The 14,865-nt window shown below is 35.7% G+C and overlaps 3 protein-coding genes across 3 annotated transcripts in view; 2 read left to right on the top strand and 1 right to left on the bottom strand.

The window, feature by feature from the left end:
• Positions 1 to 448: 448 nt before the first annotated feature.
• LOC113502834 (exocyst complex component 8) lies at positions 449 to 2,892 on the top strand. The gene has a single exon (XM_026884563.1). The coding sequence runs from the start codon at positions 576 to 578 to the stop codon at positions 2,625 to 2,627; it is 2,052 nt and encodes a 683-aa protein (XP_026740364.1). The 5' UTR covers positions 449 to 575; the 3' UTR covers positions 2,628 to 2,892.
• On the bottom strand, positions 2,884 to 9,015 carry LOC113502835 (vacuolar protein sorting-associated protein 33A). Its single transcript, XM_026884564.1, has 11 exons — positions 8,740 to 9,015; positions 8,225 to 8,424; positions 7,599 to 7,778; positions 7,235 to 7,355; positions 6,997 to 7,150; positions 6,563 to 6,726; positions 6,053 to 6,223; positions 5,610 to 5,735; positions 5,119 to 5,304; positions 4,476 to 4,599; positions 2,884 to 3,297 (listed from the first exon to the last, which is right to left on the bottom strand). Exons 1-11 carry the CDS (start codon positions 8,854 to 8,856, stop codon positions 3,014 to 3,016), a joined length of 1,827 nt encoding a protein of 608 aa, XP_026740365.1. The 5' UTR covers positions 8,857 to 9,015; the 3' UTR covers positions 2,884 to 3,013.
• A 426-nt stretch (positions 9,016 to 9,441) lies between these two features.
• LOC113502888 (small G protein signaling modulator 2-like) overlaps positions 9,442 to 14,865 on the top strand; it is a 60,413-nt gene continuing 54,989 nt past the window's right edge. The window contains exon 1 of the mRNA XM_026884632.1: positions 9,442 to 9,912. Coding sequence (XP_026740433.1) covers positions 9,894 to 9,912 — 19 coding nt within the window. The 5' untranslated portion in view covers positions 9,442 to 9,893. The remainder of the gene's footprint in view (positions 9,913 to 14,865) is intronic.

Below are 14,865 nucleotides of genomic sequence, written 5' to 3'. Positions count from 1 at the left end.
ATTTCGCATTATGCGACTATCGTTAAGAGATTAAGAACTTCTTTCTAATTGACATGCTGCAAGGTTTGGTTATTTCGAATTCGAAACAATCATAAAACGGAACTCATTACTGTTTCAGTGCGTAATTACCTACTCAAACATATAATTTAGAAGACGCATAAAATTTTACTGCTTAGAAACTGATAATAAACGTAAATAACCATTAGTTTTAAATAGATATATCCATTACTGCCAATTGTTAAGGATAATTACATATAGCCTTTGTAAATACTGTATTTATACAGATTTATAAAATTACCGTTTTATACGCACTTGTAGAAAAAGGTATGAATAACGAGCAAAATTATAAGTAGAGCATAAATAGTAATGTTGCGCATATCCAGGCGTTCACGCTTAATAACAAAACGTTGAAATGCGTTAACGCCTACTAATAGGTCTTGAAGTAACGGAACGTAAATGTGACATTTGGATTTGATGGGTTGATACGTCCTGTCGTTCGATTATCGAATGATGAGTGAGCCAGTGTTTTTAATTAATAATTACGAGTAGAAACTGTAAATATTTTAAGATAAACAATGTCAGACGTTAACATGGAGAAGTTTGCCGTGCCTGACTTTGCGCCTGAGCGCTACGTAAAGGAGCTGGCCAAGTCCTGTGTCGGAGGGGAGGAGCTCCAACAACAGAAGGATAAAATACAATCATTGGCCGAAGAAACCGCAAGTGCCCTAAAGAAAAATGTGTACGAGAACTACATGCAGTTCATCGAGACGGCGACGGAGATATCCCACCTAGAAGCAGAGATGTACAAGCTCTCCCACCTGCTCAGCGAACAGCGTACTGTGCTCACAACTCTCTCCCACGCGTCAATTCTAGGTAACGAAAACGCCATATCCCGCGAATCCCTCGACAACCACGACGTAGAAGCAGAGCGCGTCGAGGAACAGCGCAAGAACAAGCTCAATCTCATAGCTGAGAAGGTTGAAGGTTGTGTCAACTTACTGGACGTTCCCGACCGCACGCTGCTTCACGAGGGCGATCTATTGGAGATAGACGCCGAGGAGAACACGGCCCTGCAGAGAATGCATGTGTATTTATTTAATGACTGCCTTATGTTGACATCTTGGATATCGAATCGCAGAGGGCCCAATAGATACAAGTTTCAAGTCAGTTATCCAATCAGTACTCTGGCTGTAGTGAATGTTCGTGACTTGGGAAGTGTTAAGCAAGCATTCAAAGTGTTAGCTTTTCCAGATACAAGAGTGTTTCAGTGTAATAGCTTTGCTATCAAGAAAGATTGGCTGGACAAGTTTGATGTGGCTAAAAAACTGTATATTGAAAAGGAAAATATAAAACAGAAGAAAAAGGATGGCCAAGACAAGCCTAAACCAGAGCTACTGGAGTCACCTAGTCTGTCTGTTGAAGAATTACCATCTCCTCAAGTAGCACCACTGCCTGAGTGGCTAGCTGATGTCACAGAAGAGTTAGATGTGCTCATTGTAGAAAGACATTTCCAAAGAACTTATGAGCTGATGGTGAAAGCCCAAAAGGCTCTAGACACTGAGGAAAATAAAAGCCATCCACAGAGAAGTGACTTACTGAAGAGAATTGAACAAAAACAGAAAGTGTTGATTGAAATATTGTTAAAGGAACTTGATGTTACACACAACTGGAGTCCGAGAGGAGGCCTGCAATCATCTCGACAGCCAGTACATATACTCAATAAGTTTAACATGACTAGTCAGGCATGTGAACTGTTTCTAGCTATATGCAGTCACACTGTGAAGGTTCATGTCAAAGGGGTCCAATTAGAAGGATCTATTAATAGTTATGTAAAGCAAGTGGGTGAGGTTTTCTTCTGCTCACTGAGTGATGCCTTAACAGAATTCATTACATTATTTCCTAAGAATAAAATAAGTGCTTTTGTAGTATGGGCTAGTATGCAACTTAGGATGCTAATGAGTCAAATTATAAAGCAAGTGTTCACTCCCCAGTGTGCTCTACACTTAGTGCTTGAGTGTGTGCAGAGCTTAAGGGATCAGTGTACACTGTTCTGTGAGTTTGGTCTAGATTTAAGGTTTCAGATGAACAGCTGTTTAAGATCACCAATCGTAAAAGCTCTAAAGGAATATAAGGAAAAGATTGTTGATTCTATGAAGGGTAAAGTAACAGAAGACAAATGGACTCCGGTGAACATGCACACTAAAGCTGGAGTCAATAAATTTTTAATACAGATGGAAAGTTTGGGCCTTATCTTAGCTAAGTACATAATAAATGAGACGTGGGTGGACTTGTCTAGTAGTACGATATGGTTTGCTCAGTCCGTCATTACCATACAGAAGGTTGGACTACAACTGGTCACCAAAGACACCATGGACGTATTGGACGAGTGTATCCATGCTGTATTCAACTCTCGCCTTATGCTCTCTCTGGGCAACGACTCGAGTTACGCTCAGAAGAACTTTAAGTTTATCTTAGACACAGTGATGCCTTTAATGCTCAGATGTTATAAGGAGGAAGTTGGTTATGACAATGACAAGCTAGTGAGCCTAGCCAAGAAGTTTGGTGTGTATGTAGCGCCACCAAAGAAGTCCAATATCACAAAATACACGAGTAACGAATATTTATGAGAATAGTCATTAGATTACACATGTATGTATGGTACGAAATTATTTTTATTATGCTGAAAGCTTTAAAATTGTAATATATAGGTAGTAAGCGTGCAGGATTTTTGTAAGTTTATTTAAAGAAAAACTGATCAAATTGAAATTTATATTATATGCAAGTTATGAATATGAAATTTTAATAAACCAAGATTTATGGTTTGTCCGTTTAATTTTATTCCGTATTCATGAAATGTGTGGAGTCATGAGAATTAAAAGATTATTTAAACTATGATTTGCTTTTATTATAATATGTTACACAATATACAAGCTGTATTCGAACTCAAATACAGAACATGGAATACAATAATACGTATAATAATTTGATAACAATATGATATTCATATAATGAGCTATTCAGTCTCCATCAACGATTCAATGAATGTGTTTCCATTGATTAGTTTCGTAGTAAGAATAACAAATTCTACATTGGAGTCTTCCTGTTGGCTGATGGTGCGTAGTGCCGATATCTCCTGGTACGTACAGCCTCCGATGAAGAACACTAGGATGACCCTGGGGTTCTCCATGGAGGATGAGTTCTCACTGGAGATGGAGTTACGACGCGCCATGCGTGGCTGTAAGGTTTGTAGTTCATCAACAGTATGGCCTGGTAGGAGGCCTAACACGTCTTGGATGCCTGGAAATATACGGTAAATGGTTAAAATCAGGCTTTAATATTTTGGTATTTTAATTTGATTGCTTATTTTGCTGTTTCATGTGCTTCAGATATAAAGTTACGTTTGATAGATGGTATATCACCACGCCCAATCGGCCGGTCGCGACTTGTCGCGTATTCGATCCCCACATAGGTAAAGCATTTCTGTGATCTTTTAACAGGAAATCACTTTTTTTAAACTTGGTTTGGCTGTAAAAATATTGTCCCTTTAAAATTACAATCACATATTATGTAAAATAATTATCATTTAATAGTGCTTATCCAGCACCGAAACGGATAACGCTGATACGTCTCTCAAAAAGGATGTTAAAAGGTCAATCAATGTAATTGAGTTTATAAATCTATTCTAAATCATTCACCATTCGTCACAGCAATCGTACGAATGTCTGTACAACATGCATAAAACTGAATATTTGGTTCAGTTATTGAGAACAGTTAGCAACTAAATAAGGAAGTTAATTACACCATAGTTTTAGGCTAATTAGTGAAACTGTGGCGTGTAAATGTGTGATATGATGTTAACATGTGTTACTGGCAAACTGATAAATGTATTTGTTATCTGGCGTTGAATCATTGGCATCAGTATTGTTTTTATGACGTCATTCTTTTGATATTTTAATTGCTGTTTACATGTACCTAGATTATGCAAGCTGAAAAGGATTTTCTTTTTTATCACTTAAAGTCTAATGTAATGGAGATAGTTTTACTTTTTTTTAACGACTCCCGCCCTCCCTCCTTTATAACACAAACGCTTATCCTACGCGTGGATTGAACTCGCGACACGTCGCGCATAGTGGCTGGCTTGGTAATCTCAACGCCTCAGCTATCTGCGCAATCGTTACTTATGCTCCTAACTAAAATATTTAGTTAGATTTCGCGCGTTACTTAGGAACGTAAGTAACACGCGAAATCTAACGAAATATTTGTTGTAATTCGGAGACAAACTACTTTGTCTCTTGAGTAGGTAGAGGTAATTTCGTAAATGTTCTAATTTCCGATAAAGTTTTGGCCCAAAACGTTAATTTAAATTGCTCATTTGATGACAGTGATGCCGACGCCGCGACGTTAGCTATACCACTCTTAGGACTTGGGTACTACAACTCAAGTATTTTATCTCAAAAGTAACAAATAGAACTTACCAGTCCACCCCTTATTCTTAGCGATATGTTCGCTTAGCCGCACAGTGAGCGGCGTGTACTTATTGCAGAGGTAACTCTTCTCTTTGCCGTCCATCTCCGCCTCGTCCATTGTGAGGTGCAGCGTCTGTGTATAACCATTGCTGCATTGTAGGATTCACATGAAGGTATTGTTTGGAGTCGTGTTCGTAGATCGTGATGGCATTTACTTGAATATAGGACAAGGTGAAGTCAATTAATTGTTGGTTTACTTAAGAATGCTACCACATTCTATTGTAGAGAATACAATCATGCGAATCAAAAAGTGGTGCTTGAAAGATTTAGAGTAGGTAAATGTTCTCTTTGGTGGACAAAAGGTGATTTATTTATATAAATCTAGCTATAATTAGAGATATCACAAATCCTAGAAGGGGTGTTCAAAAACTCGCCTAAAAAAAATTAATGAATTTTTCAAAAGAATTTAGACTTATATTTTCAGAGAAAATGTTACTTGCCAAGAGCAAAAGCGATATTTAAAAATTCGAATGGGGTAAGCTTAAAATTTTAAAAGCCTTTTACCTATAATCTATATTAAAAAGTCACTTACATCATCATCAGTTTAAAAATGAGTCTGTTATAATAAATACTATTAAAATCTATAACGAACCTTCCTCAACACAGCATACTGTCTAGTCCCGGTCTGCGGTCTGAGCAGGCCACACTTCTCCAGGTTGCACAGAGTGAGCCAGGTGTTCAGCCCGTACACCTGCACGAGTTCGCGCTTGTAGTACTCCAGGAGTTTGGGCTTCAGACCAGATCCTGTCACACATTGGAGACAGATCAGTCGAAGCACCTGGAAAAATGAAGTATCATCGTAATGTTATTTGACAGAACGATACAGTTATAAACGACAAATAGGCGTTTTCCCCGAATATTGTGTTTTGAGCGGGCTAAAACTGAATGTAAGACATCAATTTCTGTAAAACTACGGCATAGAAGGGATTAAGGAGTACTTAGTACTATGACTAATTCATAATTATAAAGTTAAAATTAATCATTTTGAGGGGAAAAGATGATAAAAGTTAAACTAAATGTGAAAATCGTTGGTCACTGTGAGATAAAGTAACATATTTGTTTCTATTTTGGTTATCAGCTTACCTTCGTCAAAGGTTCCTTCTGCGCTATGAGGTCTTCAATATAAGTACAAACTTTTTCGTTGTCGATACAGTTGAGGAAATCCTCCTCACACTGAATCATGTCATGGAATTCGAAAGTGTCCGTGGTCTAGAAAAACAATTTTTTTTTTATTTGGTTTTACTTATTAAAGTAAAATTCCCTAACTATAAGAAGGTAAAGTATGTGTATTGCAGTGTGATCGTAAAGAATAGCTTCAGATACTTCTTAGTACCTATTAAGAGGTATGTTTGCTTCCGAGACGAAAACAAAAAGTATGACATCATAAGTATGCATCGTAGAAGTCGGCATTTTTTTTTTGCGAACGGATATCGGGTTTCGAACTGATTACATGTTTTTGCATCAATCCATCTAGTTTATCGTCATAAAATAAAGCTCTTGATAACACAGTATTATTAAATCCTGACCTCCTTAATATACTCAGCAATGCTGGTATGTGTTGTCAAGGACTGTTTGTTGGCCATTAACTGCGGCAGTCGCGACACGAACTGCTTCATGCCTTGCACTGTCTTGTCCGTGTGTCGCTCGTCCAACTGGGTCTTTATTACGCGAGCCTTCTTCGATAACGCTGCTCCGACCTGGTGAAAGAGAAGGAGGAAGTATCAGAGATAGTTATGTAGCTTGGTTGAGTTAAATGGGTTATTAATCAGAAATGTAATACGGGCGCTGTGCGTATGTTTTTGTGCAATGTACGAAATATAACACATTTAATTGATACGGTTCATTTATTTGACTCTGATCGTCATATTAGAAATCAAATTATGGAGCATAATATTCTTCATGAAATATAGATAAGAACAATTTCAAAAATAATTGCTATTAGTTTGGCTGCGATAATTGTCAAAACGATATCATGTACCAAAGGTATAAAAAGTAACCATATATAAATTATTTTTGTGTAGTTGAAGCCAACTGACCGAGGTAAAGCTACTGTCCCTGATTTCAGCAAAGAGTTCTTCGCTAGAGTTGAGTATGATGCGTTTCCTCTCGCGCGCCGTCACCTCGGGGCTCGCGTCGTCGGGGCTCACGAACTTGTGTCCCGGGAATGTCGCTGTGGAGTTCTTAATGCCGTAGATCTCATCTGGAAACAATAAAATGAAAACGTTGGTAGGATACGGTTGAGCTGAGTTGATACCCATTTTTTTTTGGTGAGTGTGGGTAATTCTTAATGATCGTGCTCATCACACAAACCTTTATCCTGGGTGGGAATCGAACCCATGACCTCCGGAATAGCAGCCAACAACAACCACTAGACCAATAGGCCAGTCATTGCAATTCTTCATGGCCAAATGAATTTATACCTATGTAAAAGTTTTCGTTGTGAGACGAAGAATATTCGATCACCACTCACCAATAAGCCCTTCGTAGGTCAGCTGGGTAGCCATGACACTCGTGAAGTCGACAGCTCTATCAAGTAACAACAGCTGATCTATGCATGAGGTCGCCGCACCCTTCGGCCCTTGGCCCTGCTCTTCCTTGTTCAGACGACAAAGGAGGTCCCATACCTAGTAACAAAAAAATGATGATAATTTTTACTACATGAATAAAAATATTTGGTTTTATATAAATATTGAGAAATTGTATGTTACCTGTTTGGCAGCCGTTCCCTTGCCAAATACTCTTGGTATAATACCATACAGCTGTTGTATGGTACGAAGAGCTTGCGCAGCATTGTAGACACACTTTGGATCACCTTCTAGATAATTCTCTCTGGAACAATAAACCACATTCTTTGTTACTGATGGGTTTAGGTTGAACTTGGTAAGTTATTCATCACTTTTGTTTATTTACAAGTTTTTCTCCGGATAGCACAAATAATTTCAGAGCCACTTGGATTTCTAAACCATGAGTTGTCTCTATTGAAACAGTTATCAATTCTGATCTGTATGCTAAATCATTATTTTTACCAAAATTATTGCAATATAATAAAGTCAGTTATGTTGTACATATTACCTGAAGTCATTCTGTAGTTCCAGAGACATGACGTCACTCTCGAAGGGAAAGATATCACACTTGAACTCCTGTATGGTGAGGTTGGCGAGAACTCCTCGGTTGGTCAGATGTATCTTGCAGAGTTCACTCTTACGCGGCACAAAGAACAGGTGGAACTCCACAGGGGTTGATTGTTTTGATCTTTGTAAAGAGAATAAGACGATAAAACAAAAGGACAACATTTTAAATCTAATATATTACATTCTCATGTTGCAGTGTAATAAATTGATCTACTTTGAAACGGCTCAAACAATTCACATGGAATTTTGTGTGCATATTGGGTAGGTCTGAGTTTGCCGTGAATTGGACAAAATCTATTTTATACCCACCTTTTTTTTATTCCTTTGAACTCATTTGAATGGCAAAATAGCATTTGCTGGAACAGTTACTTTATAAAAAAGGTTGTGTTTCTCAGAATATGAGTGGTAATGCTTAATCATAAATATTTGTGGAAGAAAGAAACCTCTCTTTTCCCATTCCCTACTTAGCTCTAAATTAAGAAAATAATTTTCAATCTGTATAAAGTTTATACAGATTGAAAATTATTTTTTAGTTTATACTTTAAACTATTGCATTTTATTACTTGCCTGAGTGACAGAATATAATCAGCAACCAAATCCATCAATGCCAGTTTAGGCCGGGATATAAACACAATGTGTTTTACAGTAATAGTAGGCAGACAGCCCGGCTTCAGTGGAAACATTTCTGTTACCCCATGATCCTTCAACAAGGAGTACTGGGCTACTAGGCCTACTGGACCTGCTAGCCATTCATCCCATATGGTTATCTGTGGAAAATATATTCTAGAAAAGTGATTTTTGTAAGTTTATCATACTTGGATTGTAATTGGATGTTTTATTGTTTCAGTTGTTAATATAATATGCAAGGACAAGAATAATAAATTAAGTTAAATGAATAATTTTCCGCACTATCCCAAAATGCCTATAAAAAAATGAGTTTATCGGAAAATAAATGCTTTTTGTCTTTATTGGATTCATGAATGCCTAAAATATATCTATAAAGCTACTGCTAGGTGATGACTACGGCATATATAATGTACTTAAAGCAGCAAAATAAATAAATGACCGTAATGAATACTTACTTTTGGGCCCTTGTAAAGTTGCAGTAGATTCAATAACTCAGTTCTCATGGTCTCCTGAACCAGAGCCACGTTAAGCCTCCCGCCGGATAGATGCGTGCTCATCTTGGCTTCACGCATTTTCTACACCTATAATTGCTTTATTTAGGGGCAGATATTATTGACTTTGTTATTATTTTCCTGCTTTATTTATCTCTATTCTGACAGTTTGCTTGCTGTCATCGTAAAATCGACCGAACATGACAGTGTCATTGCTTAGCGTGTTTTATTATTCTGTTAAATTATGAACTATTCCAGTTTTAGATGCTACCTGATGGAAACATAAAAACCATAATAAATTAAGGGTTCTTTCTAGGTATCTTCTGAGAATCTTTAGAATACATGGTAACTTTTCAAAGTAATATTTTAAAGTAGTGAATGAATTTTACTGAGCAACACTGGGTTACAAAAATGCGGCAAGATTTAAACTTTAGTCGACGTAACCGGTTTTGAAATTTAATTAAGAATAAATATGAATCATAATATTATATCATTTGTTAGTATTGGATGTGTACATGATGTATGTAAAAAATAATAAATAAAATGAGATATATCCTTAGGAATGTTTAAATAGGTCTGAACAGATATATTTTTTTCATTATTACAGCACATCCTTTTTGGTGGTTACGTTTATAGAAATCCTTTTTTAAATTATAAAAAAAACAATTGAAACTCATAATAATATTAAAAGTTTTGTATCCAGATATTTAAACTGGTTTTACTACAAATTAGGTTCAGTTTCACATGGAAAGTTTTATAAAGATATGCGCAAATACAACCTACGAAATCGTTACAATCAGCTGGTTACAACCAAACTCCAAGGGAGTAAGTATATTCTATACCTATAAAACCCTATAGTACTATGTATATAGATAGAACAGATACGAGGCTGTTGCTGGCGCGGCTCTTGCCTCTTATCATTTGTGTGTAGCGACTCACTGCGCGCGGCGTCGCATCGATTTTTCCACAAAACAACCCATTTCCAACCATCAGTTGTATTGTAAACACGTTCCGTAAACAAGTGACGCCCACTGACGTGGTAATACGAATTAAAACATTGTGAAATGTGAAGTTTTGGTGGAAAATAATGCGCCACTCCCCGTGGGCAGAATATTACAATGGCCGCCCAAAATAAAGGTATGTTACCCGTAATTATTTTCAGAAATATAAAAGAAATGCTTTATTGAGTGTTGTTATTAGTTTTTATGAGCGCTTATTAATTGGTGTTGTTATTATGATGTCATTAACATTTTTATATGGGACACTAATTTATTCGTATTGTCGTTTTGACGTTAGCTACGATAACAAGGAGCGTAGGCGAAAATCGGCCATGTGAGTGCTGTTTGCAATCGTGTTTTTATAGCGGGTGGCGATAAGGGCGGGCTCGCAAAGTTTTTCGGGAAATGTGGGTATCCAATTCATTAATTAACTAAATAGAGAAAATGTAACAAAAACTATTTTATGTGAAACAATGTTTTGACGCTTTTTCAGGCATTTCAGACACGTTACAAATAAATTCCATTAATTTTAAGGGTTTAAAAATAAATGAGATTAAAAAAACATAATGATTACAACTGTTAAATAACGCTATTGAAATTGGATTGATATTCGTCAAATTAAATATTGACTCGGTTTAATATCCAGTAATAATAACTCTGTCATTCTAACAATACTCCGTGTTTGGATTTATCTTTATTCGACTAAGACAACTTCAGGCTTAAAATACATACATTAAATTAGACTATCGATACCTACCTACATATCCTAGGTACACATTTAAGATAATATTCAAGAGATTTACAATACTTGTAAATAAATACCGACCTATTTATAAAAGAAGATTGTGCCCACTTCGTTACGTTGTTCAGTAATGATAAGTGACCGTGAAAGTATCTAATCAATGTTTTATGACTATACATAAGTGTACAATGATCTGTCTCTATGCTTTCCATGTTCACATACTTGTGTGAATAATAGGTATATGTATTTATAGGTAGGTTTTAATAGGAATTGTAATTAACTATAATTACAGCAGCGTATTGTAAAGATTTTAATTTGTTATGAAGGTAGAGTCGGAATTTAATTGTTCTCGCACTGGTTTACACGAATGAATTATATTCTAGATGATTATATTAATGATATATTAATTATAGTCTGTTTTCGTATTCGATGGAAACTATGGAGATAATGGTTTATCAGGATCCATTAATTTACCAGGTTACGACTCTTTCAGTTTTAAGAAGAAGTTTTTTAAAGAGTTCCAGAAACAAAGAGAATCTATAGCTAATAATTAAGGTTCTGCTGTCTATCCGTCTGCTCTTCTGTCTTTCACCAGGCTTCAAGCTTCTCTTGAACTGGCATGGCTAGACAGTTTACTACACACAGATGATGTATTTCTGTTGCAATTATAACAAAAAATAATAGAAAGTCGAGGTACGGTATTGATACGTTCATCAATTTGATGGTTGGCTATTTTCCTCAACCTTGAGATATTTTTCTTTAGCCTATTAGCTTTAGCATTTGTTGGTTACTAACAAAATCAAGAGTCACTTAAATTACGTTTTACTATCTACCGAAGAAATAACAACAACTACCGAACTACTACTAATAGAACAGTCTACATTTTCAGCTTTTTGAATAAAATTATATTTAAAAAGCTTCACTGATTCATTACAAAACCGTCTTCGAATCATCTCTATAGTCCAAGATATGTAAGTTCCGTACTGAAAGACACTCTACAGTACAACAGCATTTCCTATTAAAACAATGACGCTATGACACGGATAGTAATAGCACTTCTAAACATTAGCTGCATTTAAAGTGACTGGCGATAAAACTTTATGGAGAATTCAAAGGAAGACTGTATCGTATACATCTACATAGCACTGTAATATTGTTGTGAACAAGATACGCGGAGTACATATAAGCTTAATGTAGGTTTGCTTCATTAATCGATAAATGTTTGCTATCTACTACCTATTGTTACAGTCTGAAACATTCTATAATACGATTGATCTACTACGTAATAATTTACAAACGTACTGACTTATTCTGGTTCCATTTCCGCATGTACAATATAAAATTACACATAATTATATAGCCTCTCTATAAGCTATTACATAGCCCGAGACCTAAATTGAGGAGCGGTGCCGAAAAACATTATTTTTGTAACAAATTTCGTCGGTAAGGCCCAAAGCTTGGTTCCACAAATATAAGTAAGCCGCATGATTGATGTCTCGCGGCATTTCGGTAGGTTTTCAGCAAAGTTTAGGCTCTACGGCACAAAATTGCGCAGTCGCCTGTCGCCCGACAACCGTAGAAGATTAATCTTCCGCGTTTCGACTTCACTTCGCTCCTAACAATGTTTTTTGGGAGTAGACCTCTGCTGTTGCTAGGCCCTTGTAAATATTAAAGGGCTTTCTGAAAGGATTTAGGTATTGCTCGGAACTCGGATTTTGACTTCCTAAAAGGATGTCAGTATTTGGGAACTCCGATACTTACTTTCTGTTTAATATTTTTTTTGTAAATTAATAAAAGAAAAACTGAATGTTGAATGAATAAATGTAATTAAATAAAGTAACTTTATCAAAAGAGCAAAACCTTGTTATACAGCTAAGTTTTATAGGAAGGAAAGTAATCATTGCGAGGTATCAATAAGTTGAACAGTTCAGTATAGAATCTACTACTTTTTAATTTATTCATCGAAATAACCGTCGTAAATATAATTTGTCTACGCTAAGTATTAAAGCGACGCCCAGATTGTAAGGGTTTATAATAACAGTAACTGGGACGAATGTCAAGTTGCTTTAAAAGCCAGCTTCTCAGTTTCATCCCAGAGATTTCACAGGGGGCTTAGTCCCTTTGATAGACACACAAAGACTTTCCGGGAATACCCAATGCAGTCAGATAATATACAACCCTTTCACCTACCTTATTGTATTTTAAGTATAATAGCAGACCAGTAAATTAAAACAAGCTGCTTTGCAACTGGAGATTAACCTTGCGTAAATAAGCAATGACATTAATTAAACCTGCTTCGTTACTGAGAGCTCCGAATTTTAATTAATTTTGACGATTATACAGTGAAATTAATCGACAGGTAATTAACGTTGTCAAAAAGTGTGCTGCAGTGGTTAAAGGCTGTCGCAGCTATGTTAAATCACGCGTAATTTCATAAAAACCTTTTAAATACCTGCGTGATAAAGATATTACGTGTGATATATTCAAATTTCAGATGACATATTAAGATAAATATCTGCATAATTAATATAAACAAGAATACCTATATTATTCCAGATCGTTCACTACACAACAGCACTACACAATAGATAAACATACTTATATATTTCTAAATACATACATACATATATAATTTACCCAGACACAGAACAAATAATCGTGTGCTCATCGCACAATCATTTTTCCTGGGTGTACATCGAACCGAATCGACTCCCAGTATAGTAGACAGGGCCACTAACCACCAGACCAGTCGATTGTTTTTATAAGCTTTATAAAACACATACCTATATGCTCTGACTGCAGATACTAACAAATAGCGTTACTATACATTTATCGCCTATACCTAAATACCAGAAAAACGCTTTAAGCAAAACCGGATGACGTTCAATCAGTCCTGGAAATCGATAAGCAGACCTCATGTATTTGATAAAGGGGTTTAAGTGTCACGATCGTATGCGGTATTACAGCCAAGATTGTACGTAATAGACGATTAATAGGAATCGATTAAATCCTCGTAGTTCAGCGAGCAATTTCAAGTTATGGTTCAATTCGCTTAAGAGAAATAAGCTTCAAATGCTAAGTAATTCAACAGTTTCGGAACAGATTTTATGTAAACATTTTATAGAGATTTTTACGATGAAATCAATTTATGTCTGTCTTTTGTCTAATGAATTGTGATCGAATTGAAACAGAAGCAGAAGCAACATACTACGACTTTTCTTAAATTGAAATACTTTTTTTACTTAATGTAGAATGCGTAATTTAGTATCTCTCTTTACCTCATGTATGTTTATTTGGGGATTTCCTATTGACATATTGAACTTTACCTTGCTTCATGACAACCATTCAAAGTTGCTATGGGTTAATATATTTCTAAGTTTTTATTGAGCAATTACATTCATAGGCACGCCTTTCCTTTAGCAGTACATGTGTAGATATCTAAAATACAATTACCTTTTTTTGTAAACGACTTGTTCCATCTAAAGACCTGGCCACTCAGGCCGAACGTGAAAATGTCTGGAGCTAAGAGCTGGCTCTTAGTCACGTCTTACATTACCGATCATAAAAGACCAGTTAGTGCCGAACCCTTGCTATAACAGTACCGGAGTATTTTAGGCTCTTATGTACTGGACGGGTAACACTTCGGTATGTTCTATGTTCATTTATTTGATGAATAGGTAGTCACTGGCAAGTTTCACGTGTACTGTTTCAAGAAGCGATTAGAAAATAATTTTGTGGCCTTGGAAGTTGTTGAGATTACTGTTTTCACGATAAATACATTTGTAAATAAATTAGATCAATTTCTTTTGTATTAATTGTTGGTTCGTTACAAAATACATAAATCGGAGAGAATTTTGTTTCTGCATTTTAAATTAAATGTATTTTTGCGGATAATGGAAAATAAGATTATCTTCAACCAACACTTTATTTCCTTACATAATTAATTTTCACAAAATGTCGCAGCAATTTAATTGCTCAAATTTTTGCCTACAAATAGAAATATTTGAACATAAAATTGCTTATAATCCTACCTTGCGTAACGACATTCCTTTAAAATATCTTAGTCATTTTGTCCTTCAAGAGCCTTTGATTTTGTCGAAAAGATTAAACTCGTTCGGCGTTCGATTTTTTTTTTTTTATAAAAAGGCCTTTCTTTTTAACGATATCTTTTGCTGATTAGGCTTTTAGTGGCAAGATATTCTTAAGCTAAAGAGTTTTTGTAGTTTCTAAATGAATATATCTTTTAAGTCTTCAGAGTTTTGTATAAAATATTCTGACGTGCAGTATGTTACCCTTACTATTGTAATACAATTTTTACAAGCCGCAAATGTATATAGTCAGTACCTAAAT

Source organism: Trichoplusia ni, chromosome 18 (genome assembly GCF_003590095.1).
Source record: "Trichoplusia ni isolate ovarian cell line Hi5 chromosome 18, tn1, whole genome shotgun sequence".
NCBI lineage: Eukaryota > Metazoa > Arthropoda > Insecta > Lepidoptera > Noctuidae > Trichoplusia > Trichoplusia ni.
Note: the sequence above shows the minus strand (reverse complement) of the source record. Positions and strands in the feature narration are given on the sequence as shown.

Bases quoted from the DNA above. Each gene is read 5' to 3' on its own strand.
- LOC113502834 (XM_026884563.1), top strand. From the start codon at position 576: ATGTCAGACGTTAACATGGAGAAGTTTGCCGTGCCTGACTTTGCGCCT.
- LOC113502835 (XM_026884564.1), bottom strand. From the start codon at position 8,856: ATGCGTGAAGCCAAGATGAGCACGCATCTATCCGGCGGGAGGCTTAAC. The intron at 8,425-8,739 runs GTAAGTATTCAT...TATTTTCCACAG, and splicing joins AACTTTACAAGGGCCCAAAA to ATAACCATATGGGATGAATG. The intron at 6,224-6,562 runs GTCAGTTGGCTT...CTCTTTCACCAG, and splicing joins GGGACAGTAGCTTTACCTCG to GTCGGAGCAGCGTTATCGAA.